Consider the following 18,031-nt stretch of genomic DNA (forward strand, 5'->3'; position numbering starts at 1 on the left):
TCCTGCCTCTCATAGTCTTTATGTAATTTCAAAAAAAGTGGTGGTCTTTGTTACCCCAGCTCTTGGGGTAACTTAGACCGGGTGGTAAAATCAATTATATTTTTTGGTAAAATAACTCCAAATAACTCCAGGTTTTGGTGCATTGTAGTAGAACTCTTCTAGTTACATATGCAAATGACAAACTTGAGGAAAGTGTCATAGTTTGCAAATGGGGGGCGCTGCCCCAAATGGGCAAAATGTGACTCTAATGGCAGCCGTGATGGGGAAACATTGACCGGTTTGGAAATTAAGTTAAAATTACCATATATAAGACTCTGTAGAGTCTGAAACATGAAGAAAAACATAAATAGGCTGTCAAACATAAAATATGTTATATATGGTAATTTTATATTAACTTCCAAGCCGGTCTATGTTACCCCGTCAGGGCTGATATTAGGTGGTCTAAGTTACCCCATTTGGGGGCGGCGCCCCCCATTTGCAAACTATGACACTTTCCTAAAATTTGTCATTTGCATATGTAACTAGAAGAGTTCTACTACAATGCATCAAAACCTGGAGTTATTTAACCAAAAAATAAAAAAATTGGAGGGGGTACTCTGAGGGGGTAATGAAAATAAATGGAATTTTTATAGCGGAACCTACAGATAAACTGGTATACATTGAATTATTGGCCGTTTTTGGCCTTTTTTGTTCCTGGATTTGGCCGATTTTAGGCAACCTGAATTATGTACCACTACCTCCTGGAGAAATACATTTCGTGGTATGCATATGCAGCATATGACATATGTACCAATACATAGTCAACGTGTTAAGCATATATGTTACATTTGGTAAAAAACATATAGGCATTGTTATAATCATTATACAAGATATCAAAATAAGTGAAACAAATCTGGTTCTAAAATTCGTTTTGTATCTCAAAATATTGAAGTTTGCACTCAGCTCTATTTTTCTTTACATTACTGTGGCATTCAGATTATATTGGTCAAGCAGGATATAAAATTAATGAAACAAAACAGTTTTCAATCGATTGATAAGGAAAAACTATATTGGGTACCATTTTGTTCCAATAACATAACACAACTACAACAGAAACAAATGGCCACAAAACAAAATCATAATCGTTGGCCGAAGTCACCCCAATGGCAAAGTCATCCCAGTTGACGGTATAACGAAAGAAGATTGTAAAAACATACTTAAACATAGATTGTAAAAACAGAAAGGAATATTTTCATGACAACCATCATATTTTTTGGAGAAATGAATTGTAGTTTAGGTTAATTACTTTTCATTCTATGTTGCCAGGTGCACAATCTATCTGACATTCTATGCACAATATTGTGATGACCAATGATGCATTAATTTTTTGTTGAGTGAAATTTTTTTGCAATGAGCGAGATAAATGTAATCAAAATTTTTTTGTTGTTAATTTTTTTTTTTTGTTAACTGGAGCCTTTGCTAGCTGCGGTTCTGCTGCAAATGCATTTTTAGGGGTATCCCTTATTACCCCATCATGCGGAAATGGCCACCATTTTTTGGGGGAATGAGATTACGCAAATTCTGTCAATCACGTTTTTAAGCCAGCACCTGTGTGCAACTTTTAAGTAAAAATTTTTAATACGGTGAATATTTTATTTTTTTTTTTTGCTACAGACCTTAGCAGAGGTACATTTCTCCAAAACACTTTTCACACTTTTTTCAGGGATTTTTTCAAGGTAGTAAATGTATGATTTCAGAACTTGCTTTATGCTACATAGATAGTAAAAATGTTGAACTTAACTCCACTATTTTTAGTTTTCAATATTTTAATTAGTTTAGCTGCTAAAACATTTCTACGAAATGTGGGATGACAGTCCCAAATTACTCCGCCCATCCCTTATTATCCCGTTTGATGGGAACTACCTTGGCCATAAGATAATTGGCCATATGACCTGCTGGGAGTCTGGCCATAAATTTGTCCAAGACCTAGGAGAGGTTAAAAAGACCCAGATATAGATAGGAAAAATGTTTAAGTTTATGCCACTATTTTTAATTTTGAAATATTTCAATTAGTTTCTCTGCTATAACATTTTTATGCCATGGCAGAGGACTGTCCCGACTCACCCCGCTCATCCCTTATTACCCTGTTTGGCAGTTCCGGTTCCACTTGTAAAATTTTCTTGAATGTACAAAAAAGTAGATTATAGAAAGCTAATTGCAATCCTGTTAAGATAGCAGAATATAATGAAAATAATTTCAGCTCATCTATTATCATCTTCTAAAATCAACACACATGAATTCATTTTTCAATATTAAAATAAGTGTATTTATTTTCAGATGTTATGCATGTTGAATTAATATCTTAGCCAATTCTAGTCTCGATTGCATTACTAATAATTTTTGGAGATAAACCTGGCACACTTAAGTCAAGAGAGCTTGCTCAGATTGTACTCCATGACTGCGGCCACCCACCAGATGCAACGGCGCCTTTGATACAACCAATTATTTCTTTCCTGGTAAGATAAACATGCAATATTTTCAAATATCAGTAGAATTCCTTGAGAGCAGAAATAATATGGTCTTGGATTAGAAATTTTTGATGGTATCAATGTTTTACAGACGCGATTAATTTCCATGTTCAAAGAAAGTTTATCTTATTTGTGGAAAGATATATATACCTAGCTGTTTGAAAAGCTAGTTAGGTATCCCAATTATAGTGACTGATTTTCATGTTAAGAGCCTTCTTGAATGTCATTGGCAAGATCTGATTGTATATTTTGTTTGCAGTGTGGCCTGGTGCGGTGCAGGTGTTGTGGGGGCACTAAAGCCGAAAACAGCACCAGCAAACTCCCCTTAACCACCTCATCTCCTCACCTCTCTGCACCTGCATTACATCTGCAACACAGTAGCTCTATTAGGTATGGTATGTAATGATGTTCTCTGCAATGCATGCATTTCTTGGAAGCTAATACTCCAATCTTCCTGCACTTCATTCAATTTTAAAGCTATTACTTGGATGTGCTGCAAATAATTTTTCTCTAAATACACCTTCATGAGATAATGTATCAATTACTTGAAAATCATGATGAAAATCTGACACCTAAACTATATATCACCTGCAATTTATGTTGGAATTAATCCACAGTATATATATGGCTTTCTGTTCAATAAATGAAAAATGACTAATTTGGCATTACATATCAATACAACCTCTTCAGTGATCCAAAAGTATTTACCAGTATTTGTCATTATTGCCTGAGGTTCATGGATATCTAACAAAATTTTGAGTCGTGAATAAATCCAATCTGTTACAGAAAAAAAGAATTAATTTTTTGTTATTTGGTTTTCAATATCTTTATTACCTCATTACTTCTAAATTATGTATATGTATAATATGCTGTAGACAGATTTTGTATAAACTGTTGAACATATATTTTTAGCATTTCTATATTCATCTTTTTCTTTCAATGAATTCCGTGGTACAAAGCTAAGCTTTAGAGTTACTGCATTGTTCAGGAAACAAATTGAAAGATAAAATATACAGTGGACTAAACTTGATAAGAACAAGTCATGCTTAAGGGGAGCGTCTGGCCAAAAATTTTGGATATTGGCTTTTCCGGTTTTTAGTCTCATGTTAAAGCTGACATTGTGACCTATCCAATGGTGACAAAACCATCTCTATACGTTGATTTATGCGTTCACGATAGATCGCGAAAGGGTTAGGGGTGGTGGAGTTCTTTTACATTTAAGATGGACGGAAATTCGCTGCTGAGCACACGCTGAGACGCTGCTCTTTAGTTACCCGGCTGCTGTCAGGCTGGATGGTGCTCATACAGTCGTTCCTACCATCCTTGACTGAATTTTAGCTCCAGTAACGTCTAGTCTTGTATCCATGCCACCTTGAATGCCTATTTCGAGGTGATCGGAACTTTGTCGCGCTCTCTGAACATTCACACTTATTGTAACTGAAAACCTATCTCCTCCTAGAGTTTTGAAGCTACAGCAATGAGAGATATACCGTTCGATTTGCAAAAAAATATCTGCAACTAGAGTAGCGCGTTTTTATAATTTCGCTATAGTTTGGATTTTATTCTGCAAAAGAGGGGGGTGACAGGGGGTAAAATTGAAAAAATTTCCGTAAAATTTACGAAAAATGCCTCCACACCCACAAAAATGAAAAATTATAAAATTGGCTACTGCAGTTTTAGATATGGTCCTTACGCATCGAATGATATGCGTCTCGATGTTGTAGCTTAAATATCCTAGGAGGAAATAAATTTCTACTGTACGCCGCTTCTTTGGCCGTTTTCTAAGAATTTCACGTTTTCTGTCAATTTTTTCGAAAAATGTACACAAAGAAAAAGTCTTATATTTCTGTTTTACATACGGTATGTGTACCAATTTTCAGAGTGATTCGTCCGTAAATAACCATGATACAAAAATCGCCAGACACTCCCCTTACAGAGACAGGTTATCTACCACAACTGTCGGTACAATTATATTGAGGTGGTCAAGCTAAAGCAACCAAGTGGGAGCTTGCGTGGTTGTCTAAATGTTTCCACGCAAAAAGTGTGTGTTACCTTTTCTCATTTTCTAGTACTCAATTTGCCTAGTAAAATTACATGTTATTCATAACATTTTATGTGATTTTGATGATTTGTGTAGTTCATGATGATGGGATTTTTGAATTTGTGGAACTCAATGTATTTGATATACGTAATATGTTTCCCTCAGCTCACTGACTTAGCAGTTAAGGAGGCCTATGTTGGAGGTAAAAGTCCAAGTTGTAGACAATTTTATGCAGTAAATATTTTATTTCCAAAAGTGAAGGTTTATTTTTATTTTGTCGGCCCTTTATTCTTTATTTCTGTTTTCTTGCATGCCAAAATTTAGTGAACTTCTTCAATTTTTAAATTATTTTTAGAAGTAATTACTTACTGAGATTAACTAAGTCATTCTAGCTCATATTATCATGATTGTAAACTTACTCTGTTGTCGTGCAGAACCATTGGGAACCAGAGCAGCAAAGGTAAAAATAGATCTGAGTCCCGAGGTCGTGGCTACGACAACGGTGACGTCATTTCAGATCACTCAAATCTCGATCACGGGACGGTCCAAGACACGATGAACGGGGACAGCGATGAACATGGCGTCGACCAGGACATAGCAGGTGGTCCAAAGACGCCCACTGCTCATGGAGGACGTGAGAGAGTGGCCATACTTGACGCCGGCGCCCAATATGCCAAGGTCATCGACAGAAGAGTCAGGGAGCTAAATGTTGAAACGGAAATGTTACCTTTGGATACTCCTGCATACTCCATCAAGGAGCTTGGCTTCAAAGCCATCATCATTTCTGGCGGGCCAAGTTCCATCAACTCGGAAGATGCCCCTGCTTATGATCCGGATATTTTCAAAATTAATGTTCCTGTCTTGGGAATCTGCTATGGCATGCAACTTATGAACCGAGAATTTGGTGGAACTGTAGTGCAGAAAAGTGAGAGAGAAGATGGCCAGTATACAATCGAGGTTGATAATTATTGCCAACTTTTCAAAGGGCTGAACAATAAAGAGTGCGTGCTACTCACGCACGGTGACAGCGTTGATAAAATTGCACCAGGCTTCAAAGCAGTGGCTACCTCTGGTAACATCGTTGCCGCTATTGCTAATGAAAAGAACCGACTCTTTGGTGTACAGTTTCACCCAGAAGTTGACCTCACTGAGCATGGTATGGAGATGATGCGTAGTTTCTTGTATGAAATTTCGGGCTGTACTGGTACGTTTAACATCGAGAGCCGCGAGGCCGAGTGCATTAGATACATTAAAGAGACGGTGGCCAACAGGAAGGTTTTGATGTTGGTGAGTGGTGGTGTAGACTCGACTGTGTGTGCTGCACTGCTACACAAGGCACTCAGTCCTGAGCAAGTCATTGCTGTTCATATCAACAATGGTTTCATGCGTAAAAATGAAAGCCTGCAAGTGGAACAAAGTCTGAAAAAGCTAGGCTTAAAATTGGAAGTTATTAATGCATGGAATGAATTCAGGGACGCTACCACAACTATTAATTCTATCAATGGCGAACGTGCGCACCTCACAAACTACTTGTGTTGTACCGCCAACCCTGAAGAGAAGCGCAAGATCATTGGAGACACCTACATCAGAGTGGCCAATGATCTGATCCAGCTCCTCAACCTGGACCCCAATGAAGTGCTGCTTGGTCAGGGAACACTGAGGCCTGACCTTATTGAAAGTGCCAGCTCTTTGGTGACCACCAACGCATGCACTATTAAAACGCATCACAATGACACAGACTTAGTGCGAAGCTTGCGAAGTCAGGGAAGAGTTGTCGAACCACTGAAAGACTTCCATAAAGATGAGGTCAGGCAGATTGGCAAGGACTTAGGGCTCTCGAGTGAGTTTGTTGATCGCCATCCATTTCCTGGACCCGGTTTAGCTATCAGAATATTGTGTGCTGACAGTCCATTTGTGGATAGAGATCACGTTGAGACTCAGGTTATTCTTAAAGTTCTCACTGATTTTGCTGCCAGTGTTGAGAAGAAACATGCTCTATTACCTCGTATTGAAGCCAGCACAACTGAAAGTGAAAGGCAAGATTTGCGTAAGATAAGTATGCAGAACTTGCAAGCAACTTTACTGCCAATACGAAGTGTGGGTGTACAAGGAGACAGCCGAAGCTACAGTTATGTTGTTGGCCTGTCAATGAACGCAGAGCCTATTTGGGACAGTTTGCTAACACTGGCCCGACTCATACCCAAGGTTTGCCATAACGTGAACCGAGTTTGTTATATATTTGGCGGCTGTGTGAAGGAATTAGTACAGGAAATTACCCCCACTTTTCTCACCCCAAATGTTGTTGATACTATACGACAAGCAGATTACCTTGCCACTCAGGTGTTGTCAGAGATGGGATGTATGGATAAAGTGTCACAAATGCCGGTTGTTCTTTTGCCCGTTCACTTTGACAGAGATCCGCATGCATGCCGTTCAGGTTCATGTCAACGCAGTGTGGTTTTACGTCCGTTCATAACTCAAGATTTCATGACTGGCCGGCCAGCAATTCCAACAAAGCATCTTCCCATAACAGTAATTAATAAAATGGTGGCTGAGATCCTCTCTGTGCCTGGCATCAGCAGAGTCTTGTATGATCTCACGAGCAAGCCGCCGGGAACCACAGAGTGGGAGTGACCATTTCGGTAGCGACTGTCAAGTCGATTGACATGCAAAACTGTTGGTCAGAACTTAGCTGCAAGTTTTATGCTCCTCTGTTGTTTAAGAATAAATGTTGACTTTTTAGTGTCTCCGAATGGCCGAACTTTGGAACTCCTATAATTTGTTTAGTGCTGCACTAGCTGTCCAAATATAACTGGTGTTATTTACATAGTGTCGCTGACTTAATCTTAAGGCCCTATTAGAATGGCTAGGTGGAACTCTGTCGGCTGTCGAGTCTAATTTCTTGTTTAGTATTTATAACTTGAAACTGTTAATTTGTTCCTGGTATAATATAGTTAGGTATCCTGCACTACATTGATTTATGACCTGAACGTTCGGCTGTAGCATTCACCAAAGGAATCTGGAGTTCTGTTAGCGTTCCATTGGATTTTTTTTATTGATCGCGAATGTTTTATTTTCGTGTGATCCCTCCCTGCTTTAGTTTGCTAAACTTTCATTATTAAATGTAGCCTATATCATATTTTGACCTTTGCGAACAGTACCCTCAGCAGTTTTGACCTACTATGTCTTTACCTTGTTCTCATTTCAGTCTCGAGCTGATAATTAAGCTCAGACTTCAATATTCCCGTCTATGTAGTTAGAAAACTTGAACGCCTTTTGCTTTCAGTTAGTTAAATAATTGCAACTTATTTGACCACATTGAATAAAATGAACTAGCGACTAAATTTCAAAGCCAGCAGCCAGCTTTTAGATTGCGCTTCTGAGATGTTCTTCATTGAAGAGATATCCAATGCATAATTTGTTGCATCTGTAGATTCTTTTCAATACTCTGCTATGGCGATTAAATACGTATTTCCTAAACTTTTAATGCTCACTTAATTTATTGTTCAAGTCGTTAGAGGTTGAATTTTTTTCATTTTTCTTTGTGACGTTGACTATTTCTGACGTACTTGGTCTTCTTAATTAACACTCAGATGTGATGTATTCAATGTAAGCTCTTCACAAACTGATGTACAAAATGACATCCTATTATTGCATTGACGATTCTTGTGTTCCTATGACTACAAATTCACTATATTCATGCTACTGGGATGGATAACTCAGGTTCTGTCTGAGTGTGATGCTCATTTTGACTATTTTTCTTGTAATATTGTAGGCTTATTATTTTTATGTATGGGCGTCTTTACGAATAATTTTTCAATGTTTTTTTTTGGTAACACTAACTCCACCACTGATTTTAAAAATATACTCGCTAAAAACGTCGTCGATAAAATGTTATTTTTGTTGGGCATTGTCGTTCGCATGGCTAGAACAAAATTGCATTGCTCACCCCCAGGTCTTGACTTGACACTCGATGAAATAAAACCGACAATTTTTTAGTTTTATAGACATCGACTATTTGCTCTCGTAGCTTTCCCAAGCTTCGCTTCAAAATGCATGGTTTCAGTCACCCGCTTGGCTGTGGTCATTGAGCAAGCTGAGTTTGACGATGTCTTTTATAAGTCTTCAGGTTGTTTATATCTGGGACGCGCTTGGACTGCGTGGGGTAAGAGTGATGGATCATGCTACGTAATGGTGAATTTTTTGTGTGTAAAAGTTACTTCAATATCCTGTAAATCACTTGAATTAAAGAAAAAATAACTTGCGCCGCTCTTGGTCCTCAATCCATTTTTGACCTTGTGATACCTATCAGAGAAGCTCTCTGTTAAAGCACATTTACAACTCTAATTACTCTAACAACGATAGCATGAATAGCTCCTGTGCCCCAAGCGTAGTAGCAAACTAGTGAAGGAAATGCGTACATTACAGCATTGTTACCTTGCAACGCCCGATGAATTTGTTTACTGATGCATTTGCCAGTCAACGTATAATTTAATTTTAATCGGGAAACTTGATTGCTGACAAACTGTTAAGCTCAGGAGGACACGAAATTGTCCGGAGCTACATGTCAGGACAGCTACGCTTGCCATTGCTGCTTCAAACGAACTAGAATGTAAAAATGGCCTCGATTCAGTGAATGTAATAGCCCAATTATTGTTTATTGTGAAGTTGTTGCGTATTTAGCTTGTTATGAAGGACAACATCAGTTGTACGTTGATCAGGGAACGCGGTCTTCATGCTTGTAGTAGTTTCTATGTTCCTCAACAATTGCGTTTAATACGTAGTTATTAGTCTTGCGGCATCACTTGTTACGCGCTCGAAACCTGTTCAGTTCATTATAAGGTCGCGCCGTTATGATTTGCTCACGCTTAATGTACATGAACGAAGTCGATGCTTGGATCATTTGACGGCATGAATGTATTGCAGTTGAGTCCGCACGATGGTAAGATGTATTAAATTAGGACGAAAGTTTATCTCTTGTTGCGCAACTCATCTCGAGACCACACTTGTTTTTACACCTCGCACTTCCTGCAGCTCAGTTTTTTCATCTTGAACTGCAGCTTAGTTCTGTTTCAAGTTGACAGGTTCGGCTTATGTATCAGGTTATTTCTATCACTATACACTCGTAGCTGAGCGTGTAATATGGCCTCGTGCAGCTTGATTTGTTACTTGAGCACCAACTCGTATAATCATTATTATGATGTAATAACGCGAGCAAGTAGATTGGAAATCCAGAGGATAATTGTGTCCGTAATACAGCATTCTATGTATTGCTGGCACCAGTCTCTCCTTCAAAATTACTAATTGTATAACTTATTTCATGGACGAAATAAAATTTTTTATTAAAAGACCAATCGAATTTCATCAAGCCCAGAATTTCGTCGATAAAATTTGCCCCTTGTGTGTCTAGTACTTCGATGAGAACGGCAGCAGCAGCTGCTGATACTTCCCCCACTTCTATTATCGCCGCATCTGAGTATCTGAAGCATGAAGTCGTTGCATTACTGCAGCGAAGACTTCTATATATTGACTCCATAATTGCTCTATGCGAGGAGTACGCGAGCAAATACTGTCTACATATGGAAGACAGTATTCAGTAGACAGTCCATATGTAGACAGTATTTGCTCGCGTATTCCTCGCATAGGGCAATTGTGCAGTCAATCGAGTAGTATCGGTTGCTCGGATGAGTCTAAATTGAACTAGAAAAAAATTGCATTGAATATTAGGAATTTATATGCAGAGGTGATCAAAACCCACAGACTTTAAAATCAAATTTGAAATTATTGCTATTGGCACCTGAAGACATTTAGAAAGCTGGAAAATCAATTAAAATGAGCACCACCTACAGCGCCAGTAAATTAGAGTTTTCATTTGCTAGCAGATGCCTTCAAGTGGCTGTAGTAAAATGTCAGAAATAAGAGCGCAGTTTGCACCGCAATCCCTGAGTTATTTAGTTTAACTCGATCATCTTTAAACAGCCTGATTATAGTGGGGCAGTTGCCTTGCGGTCCTGTCTGTTGAAACTGAATAAATGTCCATTTTACGATAGTTTTTATTATAAGAATGTGAACATTTGTAAACGCAGTTCTCTAAAGTAAAAGCAACAGCAAATAGAAGACGCTTTTCTTGCCAATTACTCTAAAAAAGCATTTTTACGCAAATAAATATAATAGAACAAACAAAATGAACCGAATACTTATCTAGCTACCTAGTAACACGTACATGAATAAACGTTCGCTCACAGATGACCGTAACCCATCAGAAATCTTTAGGGAAGGCGACACGCAAACGTACGTTCGATCTATCTGATCGGTGTAGTGAACTCGTCTGAACAAATAAATGCATTCACAAGTAAAAAATGCTGACATGTTAATAACTACTAGATTCTTTTTTGTATATTCTACCGCTGAAAAGCGAGCGTTGCCTCTAAAGTAAAAGCAGTAAAGATTATGGGTTTGTGAACTCAAACTGTGTGCATGAATACATAGTCGCTCACTTGCACTGACTCTACTGGTATCAATAGTGATGTACAAGTTAGTGATTTGAAGTATAAAGTAGGAAAAAACGAACTCCTAACAACTACTCATGTCATCAACCTGGTTTGGACGCAAAAGCCGATACGCAGACTCGAATAGCGGAAGAGAACGTCTTTCAGTTTACACTAAATACAACGAAAAGCAACATTTACCATATTACAGTAAATATAACGAAACATGAACGAGGAGCAACAGACGATAGCGCCTACGGCGTTCCGTCAATTGTTGCCACAAAAATACAGTAGAGGCAAAATTACACTATTGGTAAACCATCAAAAAATAAACGCTCGTAACACTAACACACAAATGCCCATTAAGTAGGAAAAAACTATTCTACAAATACTATCTTAAAAAATAAATTAATTTTATGCAGGTTACCTAAAAAGTCATCACAGCTAAAGCTGTGAGGCAGAGCGTTTAAACGTTCATAAAACTGGCTATATTCGTTCTATTTTCAACCGATAGAGATAAGACTAACATATTTGCTAATAGAGATAAAATTAACATATTTCAAGGCAAAAATCATACACAAGTTGAGATTATCCGTAACATGAATGAATTAGTTTAGAGCTCGTTAAGCTTTATCGCACAACATTAACTTCAATAATATCATGTCAAGAAAATAGGCATAAAATTCAACCGTGCAGGGCGGAAAAAGTAGAATAAATAACGCTATCACTATATGGACATAAAAAATATTTATTGACTGTATCAAATTTCTAATTAATACGTTATTCATCAACCTTTAGGAATTATTTTAGTTTCACTGTACTGAATGATCTTTCCATGAAATCAACTTTATAATTAGTAGCTGCATTATTCCTGCTGTGTTACGGGTCGCAGCTCTGGTGTCACCGTGAGCGACTGCGACGCTCTCATGAAGCAATATCAACAGACTCATTATTGATGAATACGGTAGCGTTCTGTTTGCATCTGTTTGCCTCGCTGTTCTGTTAGAATAAGAACACATTTTCCTCAATGCTATTCATGTATTGGCGCAAAGGGAAGAAAATGTACAGCAAAACGGTTTTGAAGATCAAATAGCTTATTCCTTTCAAAAAGATTCAATTATAAGCACCATTAGACAGACTTCCACGGAGTTTACGGTGTAATGTAGCTAGCACAACCACTGGCGTAACCGCTTTCAAAACTTTTATCGTCATCGCAAAAGCTGGAATTCTCCAGTGCAAGACCACTCCCATCAAAGCTTGTAGTTTCAGAAGACTCGGTATCCCAAAAATCAAGGAAGGGATCAACTTTCACGCTGTTACGATCTGTTCCATTGTAGCTGTTGAGAGTGTCGGATATTTTGCCGTCCAGAAAATATTCAGGCTCATCAAGAGCGAAAGGAACTTCGACATTTTGGCCTACAAATGAATTTTCGAGGTCAACGTAGACATCAGACATGGGAATATCAGACGGACCAACATCAAAGCAACAAAATTTACTGTCGGCAGGTTGAATTGGAGAGATATCAGTTTTAGAAGAAACGTCTGCGGTGTTTACAGGGTCTGCTGAAGAATTAGGTACGTCGAAGTACGCACGGGAAAGAGTTTCGCCACACACATGGGTAGGCGAGTCAAAAACATCAAAAGTCCTTTCCATTTCCGACTTACCGTATGAGCTCGAATTAATATAGCAGAGCTCGTCGTCCATCTTTCTGTTCGGGAAAATAGTCCTGGGTTTGACGGATTTGCTCGACCGATCCACAGGGGAACCAACTTGAATCCCTTCAACACCCGGAACATTCGCAGTCACACTAGAATCCAGGGCAACGTTTACGGCAGAACCTTCCGCTAAATAGATGACACGAGGGGCTTGCCGAGAATTCTCCCTGTGAGGTGCTTCTGCCATGTATTTCGTCTCGATGTGACTACTGTAAATGTCGCCTTCATTGCCAAATGCTTCAACAGATCCTTGGTGATAGCGACTAACAGCGCCAGGTCGGTCTGAAAACGAAAAATCGTCTTCAAAATTGTCTTGAGGTTGTGGCAGACGCATTTTCAAGTTATCTCTCACCAAATCTGTGCCCTTGACAACCCACAATCTACATTCGAAGGCCGTCGGGAGTTGATCGTTGGGATGGAGTTGTAAGCAATGGAGTTTAACTGACATGTAAGTTCTGAAAACTATCAAATCAGAACAATAATTACAGCGGTACATGAAGCGCGTGTCCGGTCGGGCCGAGTGTTGCGTGACATGAGTTGCCAAGTGAGTTTTTCTGGTAAAACCCGTTCGGCATACATTGCAAAAAAAGCATCTACCTCCGCGGTTATCATGCTTCTTGCGGTGGCAATACATTTCGCGATAAGTCACAAACTTCTGAGCGCAAATCTGGCACTCGTGGACTGGTCTCCTCTGATGCGTTTCTTGGATATGCCTCTGGAGTGGAAAGTTTTTCCTAAATTTCCGGTCACAGCGTGGACATTCAAATGTAGGCTTCTGGTGGACTAGCATATGGTTATTCAGGCTTAATTTGTGCCCAAAAATTTTCCCGCACATTTGACACGGAAATGACAACTTCATGTGTGTTTCCAGGTGATATCTTAGAGCATTTTTCGATGCCATAACTCTTGGGCAGCCTGTGTGAGGGCAAGGGCAAGGGTATCTTTTGTCTTTTTTACGGAATTGTTTATAGCTTGAAGTTACTAGTGGGGTGTCGCTTTCCAGAACCACTTGCCCCTGTTTCATGGCTCGCAGCCGCGAAACAGAATCTTGAATACTAAGAGAAATCCTTTTTACAATGGCTGGTCGGGACTTGGTGCGGGACTTCTTCATTGCCGGTAAATACTTTATCGCATGACTTGACTCAGCACATTTGTTATCATCTGAAGCGTTTATATGAAACTTGAGCCCCCGCTTAGCTTCAGGAATGGAATGCGTAACTTTGCCAAGACTCTCCATGATTTTAACAGAACAGAGTTGCTTCGGAGGATAAGGCGATTCCATCGATTCTTCGCCTGTAGCATTTGTCTCAACTTTTCTATCGGCAAAGTTATCAGGAAATAAAACATTATTATTGGCTTTAGTTAATGCTTCACTCGATGCGGAAATTCTCTTGATCTTATTTTCTGTTTGCTTATTCAAGTATATTTGCCTACTTCTTAGGTTATAAGTAGTCTGCTGCACACCATCTTCTTTGCTCGGAGGTTGTATGCCAATCTTATCACTAGATGTAACACAACCCGGCGTTCGCTCTTTCAAAATCAAATTCTGATCAAACTCCACACTTTTCGATTCCTTATTAATATGTTCACGGGCAAAAAGTTCGTCACTCCAATTACTACAATCAACGCCAGGCTTCGAGATTTTCGGCTTCAAATCGCAGTTGAATTGGTAAGGCGAGAGCTTTCCAGTGGGCGTTTCAGTGGAAGTGGCTTTAGAGCTGCGACAATTCATGGATACTTCAAACTCTGTATTTTCATCGTTTAATATGTCGAGCCGCGTAATTTTTTTCGTTGTAAGAATTTCCCCAATGACACGTCTGGTAGTTTTATCTTTGGCAAGTCGAATGTTACGCTTGCCACCGCGAAGACGACGTTTGTGAGTGGGTCGATGAGCAGACAGGAGTCGTCGCTTGTTCAGCAGAGAAGCTTTTGCCGGCCCTGCAGGCAAAGGATCGTTGTCAGAAATGCAAGGCATTCTACATTTTTCATCTTGGAGCTTTGCAAATAAGCACGACCTAGGATGTGTACCAGCTGAACTTTGGTTATTGACATCAATTTCAAGACCTCGGCAAAACTCGGAACGCGATTCCACATCTTCATTGGTACCCAGAGTTTCATTTTTGCTCACTGCCGTAGCGCCTTCACTTTTTACATCAGAGGCGCTTTCTGCTGCGTTCACATTTATTTCTACTATTTCATCCTGATCCTCAGAAATCTCAAGAGTAATTCGACACTCCGAATTACTTGAACTAGACAGAGGTTCATTTTTCTTCACTTGTGAAACTTCTAATAAGTTCGACAACTGCGATCTATCAAAGTCAACTGCGCTACTTCCATCGAAATTTATTGACTTTGGCGTCGCAGTGATTTGAAATCGACCAGATATTCGCCGAAATTCAAGTTCAGGAACCACCAACATCAAGTGGTGAACCTTCTCGAAATGCCTGAAGAGTTGTCCTTCCGAACAGATATTTCTGCCACAAAACTTGCACTGATAATTTGCCCTGTGTAATTTCATGTGCGCATTACGTCTGGCAACAGTTGGAAAAACTAACAGACAAATTTTGCAAAAATGATTAGTGAGAAAAGTAGTACTTTTATGCGGTTTGGTACTTCGCTTGGTTGAAGATTCGCGAACTTTGTTCAATGTAGAGGGTAAAGATACTTGACCCTTTGAATGCCAGCGTTCCTTTACTTTGGAGCCAGAGCGACCAGTGACATGCAAAGCAGAACGCAGACTGGGTTCAAGAGGTTCACCTATATCTTCAGAAATGTCATTAGAATTGGCAATCTTGCAGTGAATATCATCGTATTCATTGTCTGACAAAGTGAAGCTCACAAAATTAGAGACTGTCGTTCGTTCTTTAGCGTTTATCAATATGCTATCTGAGGTAGCTTTTTCCTCGCGAGAATGAATGTAATAACCGTTCAAATCCTGAGTTAATTCAATCTTGATCATTTCTTCGAGCTGCACTCGCTTGCCGTAGTCTGCGTTGCCATGGCTTCTTTGTGACACAACTCTCCCTGCACTCATTTTCAGTCCACCTGCACAACATTTGAAAATTTCAAGGTCATAGAATGGAGCGTCATTATGGAGTGTTGTATCAAGATTAAGTTTATCACAACCAAGTATTATTTTAGAATCGATCTGCACCATAACTGGTGTCTTGCCTAGGGGAATCAAGCAAGTCACAAAAAGTAGAGGAATCAGCAACAGGCCGAGGCCTATTTCTTCAGTGCCAACACTTCTATTCTATGACAGAATTTTTTGGCATGGATGTTTGCAAACATGTTGACAAGAAGCATGGGAGGCAATATAGCTGTTGGACAAGTCAGAATTAGTAGATGTTCCTTGAGCAAATCCAACGGTTTGAGAACAACATGGCTACTTGTTTGTTACTATTTGTTCTACTGCTATTTCCACAATATTTCAAACTCAATTCTGTACCTGTAGTTGACAATTTGGTGGTTTCTTCTTGGACTGTGCTATGGTTTGATGATATTTGCAGTAAAGTTGTACTCAATTTTGGTGGTCCTGAAGCTTGCAGCTTTTTTGTGCAATACCCAAGTCTTGGCAGTGCAGAAACTTCTTCAGAAGTGCCAAATTCTTCTCTCGACGAATTCATGGGCCAGAAATAGCACAAATCAGATATATCTGTAAGTTAAAATCCAATTAGCCTTGATTCAAAACTTAGATTAATCAATAAAAATTTAAGTTTACATCAAAAACTCATTATTTTGCAGAGTTAAAATCCAATTAGGCTTGAATTAAAACTTCAATTAATAGATAGAAAATTGAAGTTTACATTAAGAATTCATTATTTTCCAGCTTTTTGTCCAATAAGAAAGATTAATTAGAATAATATAGCTTCCATCAATCATTTCACTTCTTTTAGGCAATGTCAATAGCAAATTAAGTTAAAACTTCTGCCAAGAAGGTTTACTACAGTAGACAAGGAGTATTTACCGAAGATGTTTTGGCCATCTAGTACTTGTATAGGGGATGCCAAACCATCACTCTTCAGGTTACCAAACTTCAAAGGCAGTGTATTCTGCAACAATAAATTGAATGAAGAATTTGAAGATGCATCAAAATATAAAATCAAATAAATATTCATTGTATGAACCATTCAACAAATTGTCATTCAACTAAATAGATGTAGGCAAGATCTCAAACAATTTCAGCATGCTATTTCTTATCAAACATTTTTACCATACACATCCTAAAAGTATCATTCTTTCTAATCCAGCTCTATAAACATCAAAATACCAAGTAAAAAAGCAGCAAATTTTTCAATTTTAAATCATTGACTTGTCAACATGGCATCTTGTCCTGCCATGAGGAAAAAGTTGTAAATCTACACACATGTTTAAATCCTAACTCAATATTATTTACTGAGAGCAAATGAATAATACTTTTGCAGAGGGTAAACAAATCATTGAAGATAGCATTCCATATATTTATATTATTATGTAGCTATGCATATATTATTAATTAGATGATTAAGAACTTCTATAATCCAAATTTATCTAAACACCATAATTTATTTGATTAATTTCATGAGTTAATGTGAAAGTAATTTCTCTAGGTTTCTTTAAATTAAATTATGAAAATAAACAAATCTTTAATGGTGAAATAATCAGGGCAAACAGATGTAAATTGTAGTAATTGTTGAAACAACAAAGGAGTAATGCTAAAATAAAACTCAACTACAAGTTTCCAAGTGTTTGAATGTTAACAATTTGTATTTCCTAAATAATTTTCTTGTATCTAAAACCTAATACTTACTATTTTTGGACATCCTTTTAGCACTTTCATGATACAGTACTAATATAAAATTTTGATATTAAAATATTAAAATTTAAAAAAAGCTTCTGGTAGATCAAATAAATTAGCTATTTTTCTAAACTTTTACCTCTTTTAAAAAAAGTTGATAAAGACTAGGCTACCTAAACCTCAACATAGAATAGAAAGTGCAATTTAGCCCTGTAAAGTAGAGAAAATTCATTTTACATCAATTGATCAGATACATGCAAAAAAATTCTTTCTCTAATTGTAGTACCTACCATATGACTTAATTTAACCAGAAGATAAAATTATTTAATAAAAAACAAATCAAAATATTTTTATTCATGACCAGATGTAGTAGGTAAAAAATGTTTTGGAAGTTTGGCTTTATGGGAGTTTTCTACAAAGTTTTATAATATTATTATTACCTTGAACTTTGAAGCTTAAACCTTCAATATAGCCTACCTACTAATCGTCTTTCAATTTTTTA

General features: G+C 38.1%; 2 protein-coding genes across 4 annotated transcripts; one reads left to right on the forward strand and one right to left on the reverse strand.

Annotated features, from left to right (window-relative positions):
• The first annotated feature begins 2,315 nt into the window (after positions 1 to 2,315).
• On the forward strand, positions 2,316 to 7,721 carry LOC108677839 (GMP synthase [glutamine-hydrolyzing]). Of its 2 annotated transcripts, none has more exons than XM_018166131.2 (3): positions 2,316 to 2,495; positions 2,767 to 2,902; positions 4,983 to 7,721. In XM_018166131.2, exon 3 carries the CDS (start codon positions 5,104 to 5,106, stop codon positions 7,180 to 7,182), a length of 2,079 nt encoding a protein of 692 aa, XP_018021620.1. In that variant the 5' UTR covers positions 2,316 to 2,495; positions 2,767 to 2,902; positions 4,983 to 5,103; the 3' UTR covers positions 7,183 to 7,721. The 2 variants fall into 2 exon arrangements, with proteins under 2 accessions (XP_018021620.1, XP_018021619.1); XM_018166130.2 differs by having other exon boundaries at positions 2,767 to 2,897.
• Positions 7,722 to 10,514: 2,793 nt separating this feature from the next.
• On the reverse strand, positions 10,515 to 17,740 carry LOC108677838. 2 transcript variants are annotated; one of them, XM_047882739.1, is made up of 5 exons: positions 17,542 to 17,740; positions 16,720 to 16,804; positions 16,201 to 16,407; positions 15,678 to 15,797; positions 10,515 to 14,690 (listed from the first exon to the last, which is right to left on the reverse strand). In XM_047882739.1, the coding sequence occupies exons 1-5, from the start codon at positions 17,569 to 17,571 to the stop codon at positions 12,187 to 12,189; spliced, it is 2,946 nt and encodes a 981-aa protein (XP_047738695.1). In that variant the 5' UTR covers positions 17,572 to 17,740; the 3' UTR covers positions 10,515 to 12,186. The 2 variants fall into 2 exon arrangements, with proteins under 2 accessions (XP_047738695.1, XP_018021618.1); XM_018166129.2 differs by having other exon boundaries at positions 10,515 to 15,797.
• Between the last annotated feature and the right edge of the window lie 291 nt (positions 17,741 to 18,031).

This window comes from Hyalella azteca, unplaced genomic scaffold (assembly GCF_000764305.2).
Source record: "Hyalella azteca isolate HAZT.00-mixed unplaced genomic scaffold, Hazt_2.0.2 contig11199, whole genome shotgun sequence".
NCBI lineage: Eukaryota > Metazoa > Arthropoda > Malacostraca > Amphipoda > Hyalellidae > Hyalella > Hyalella azteca.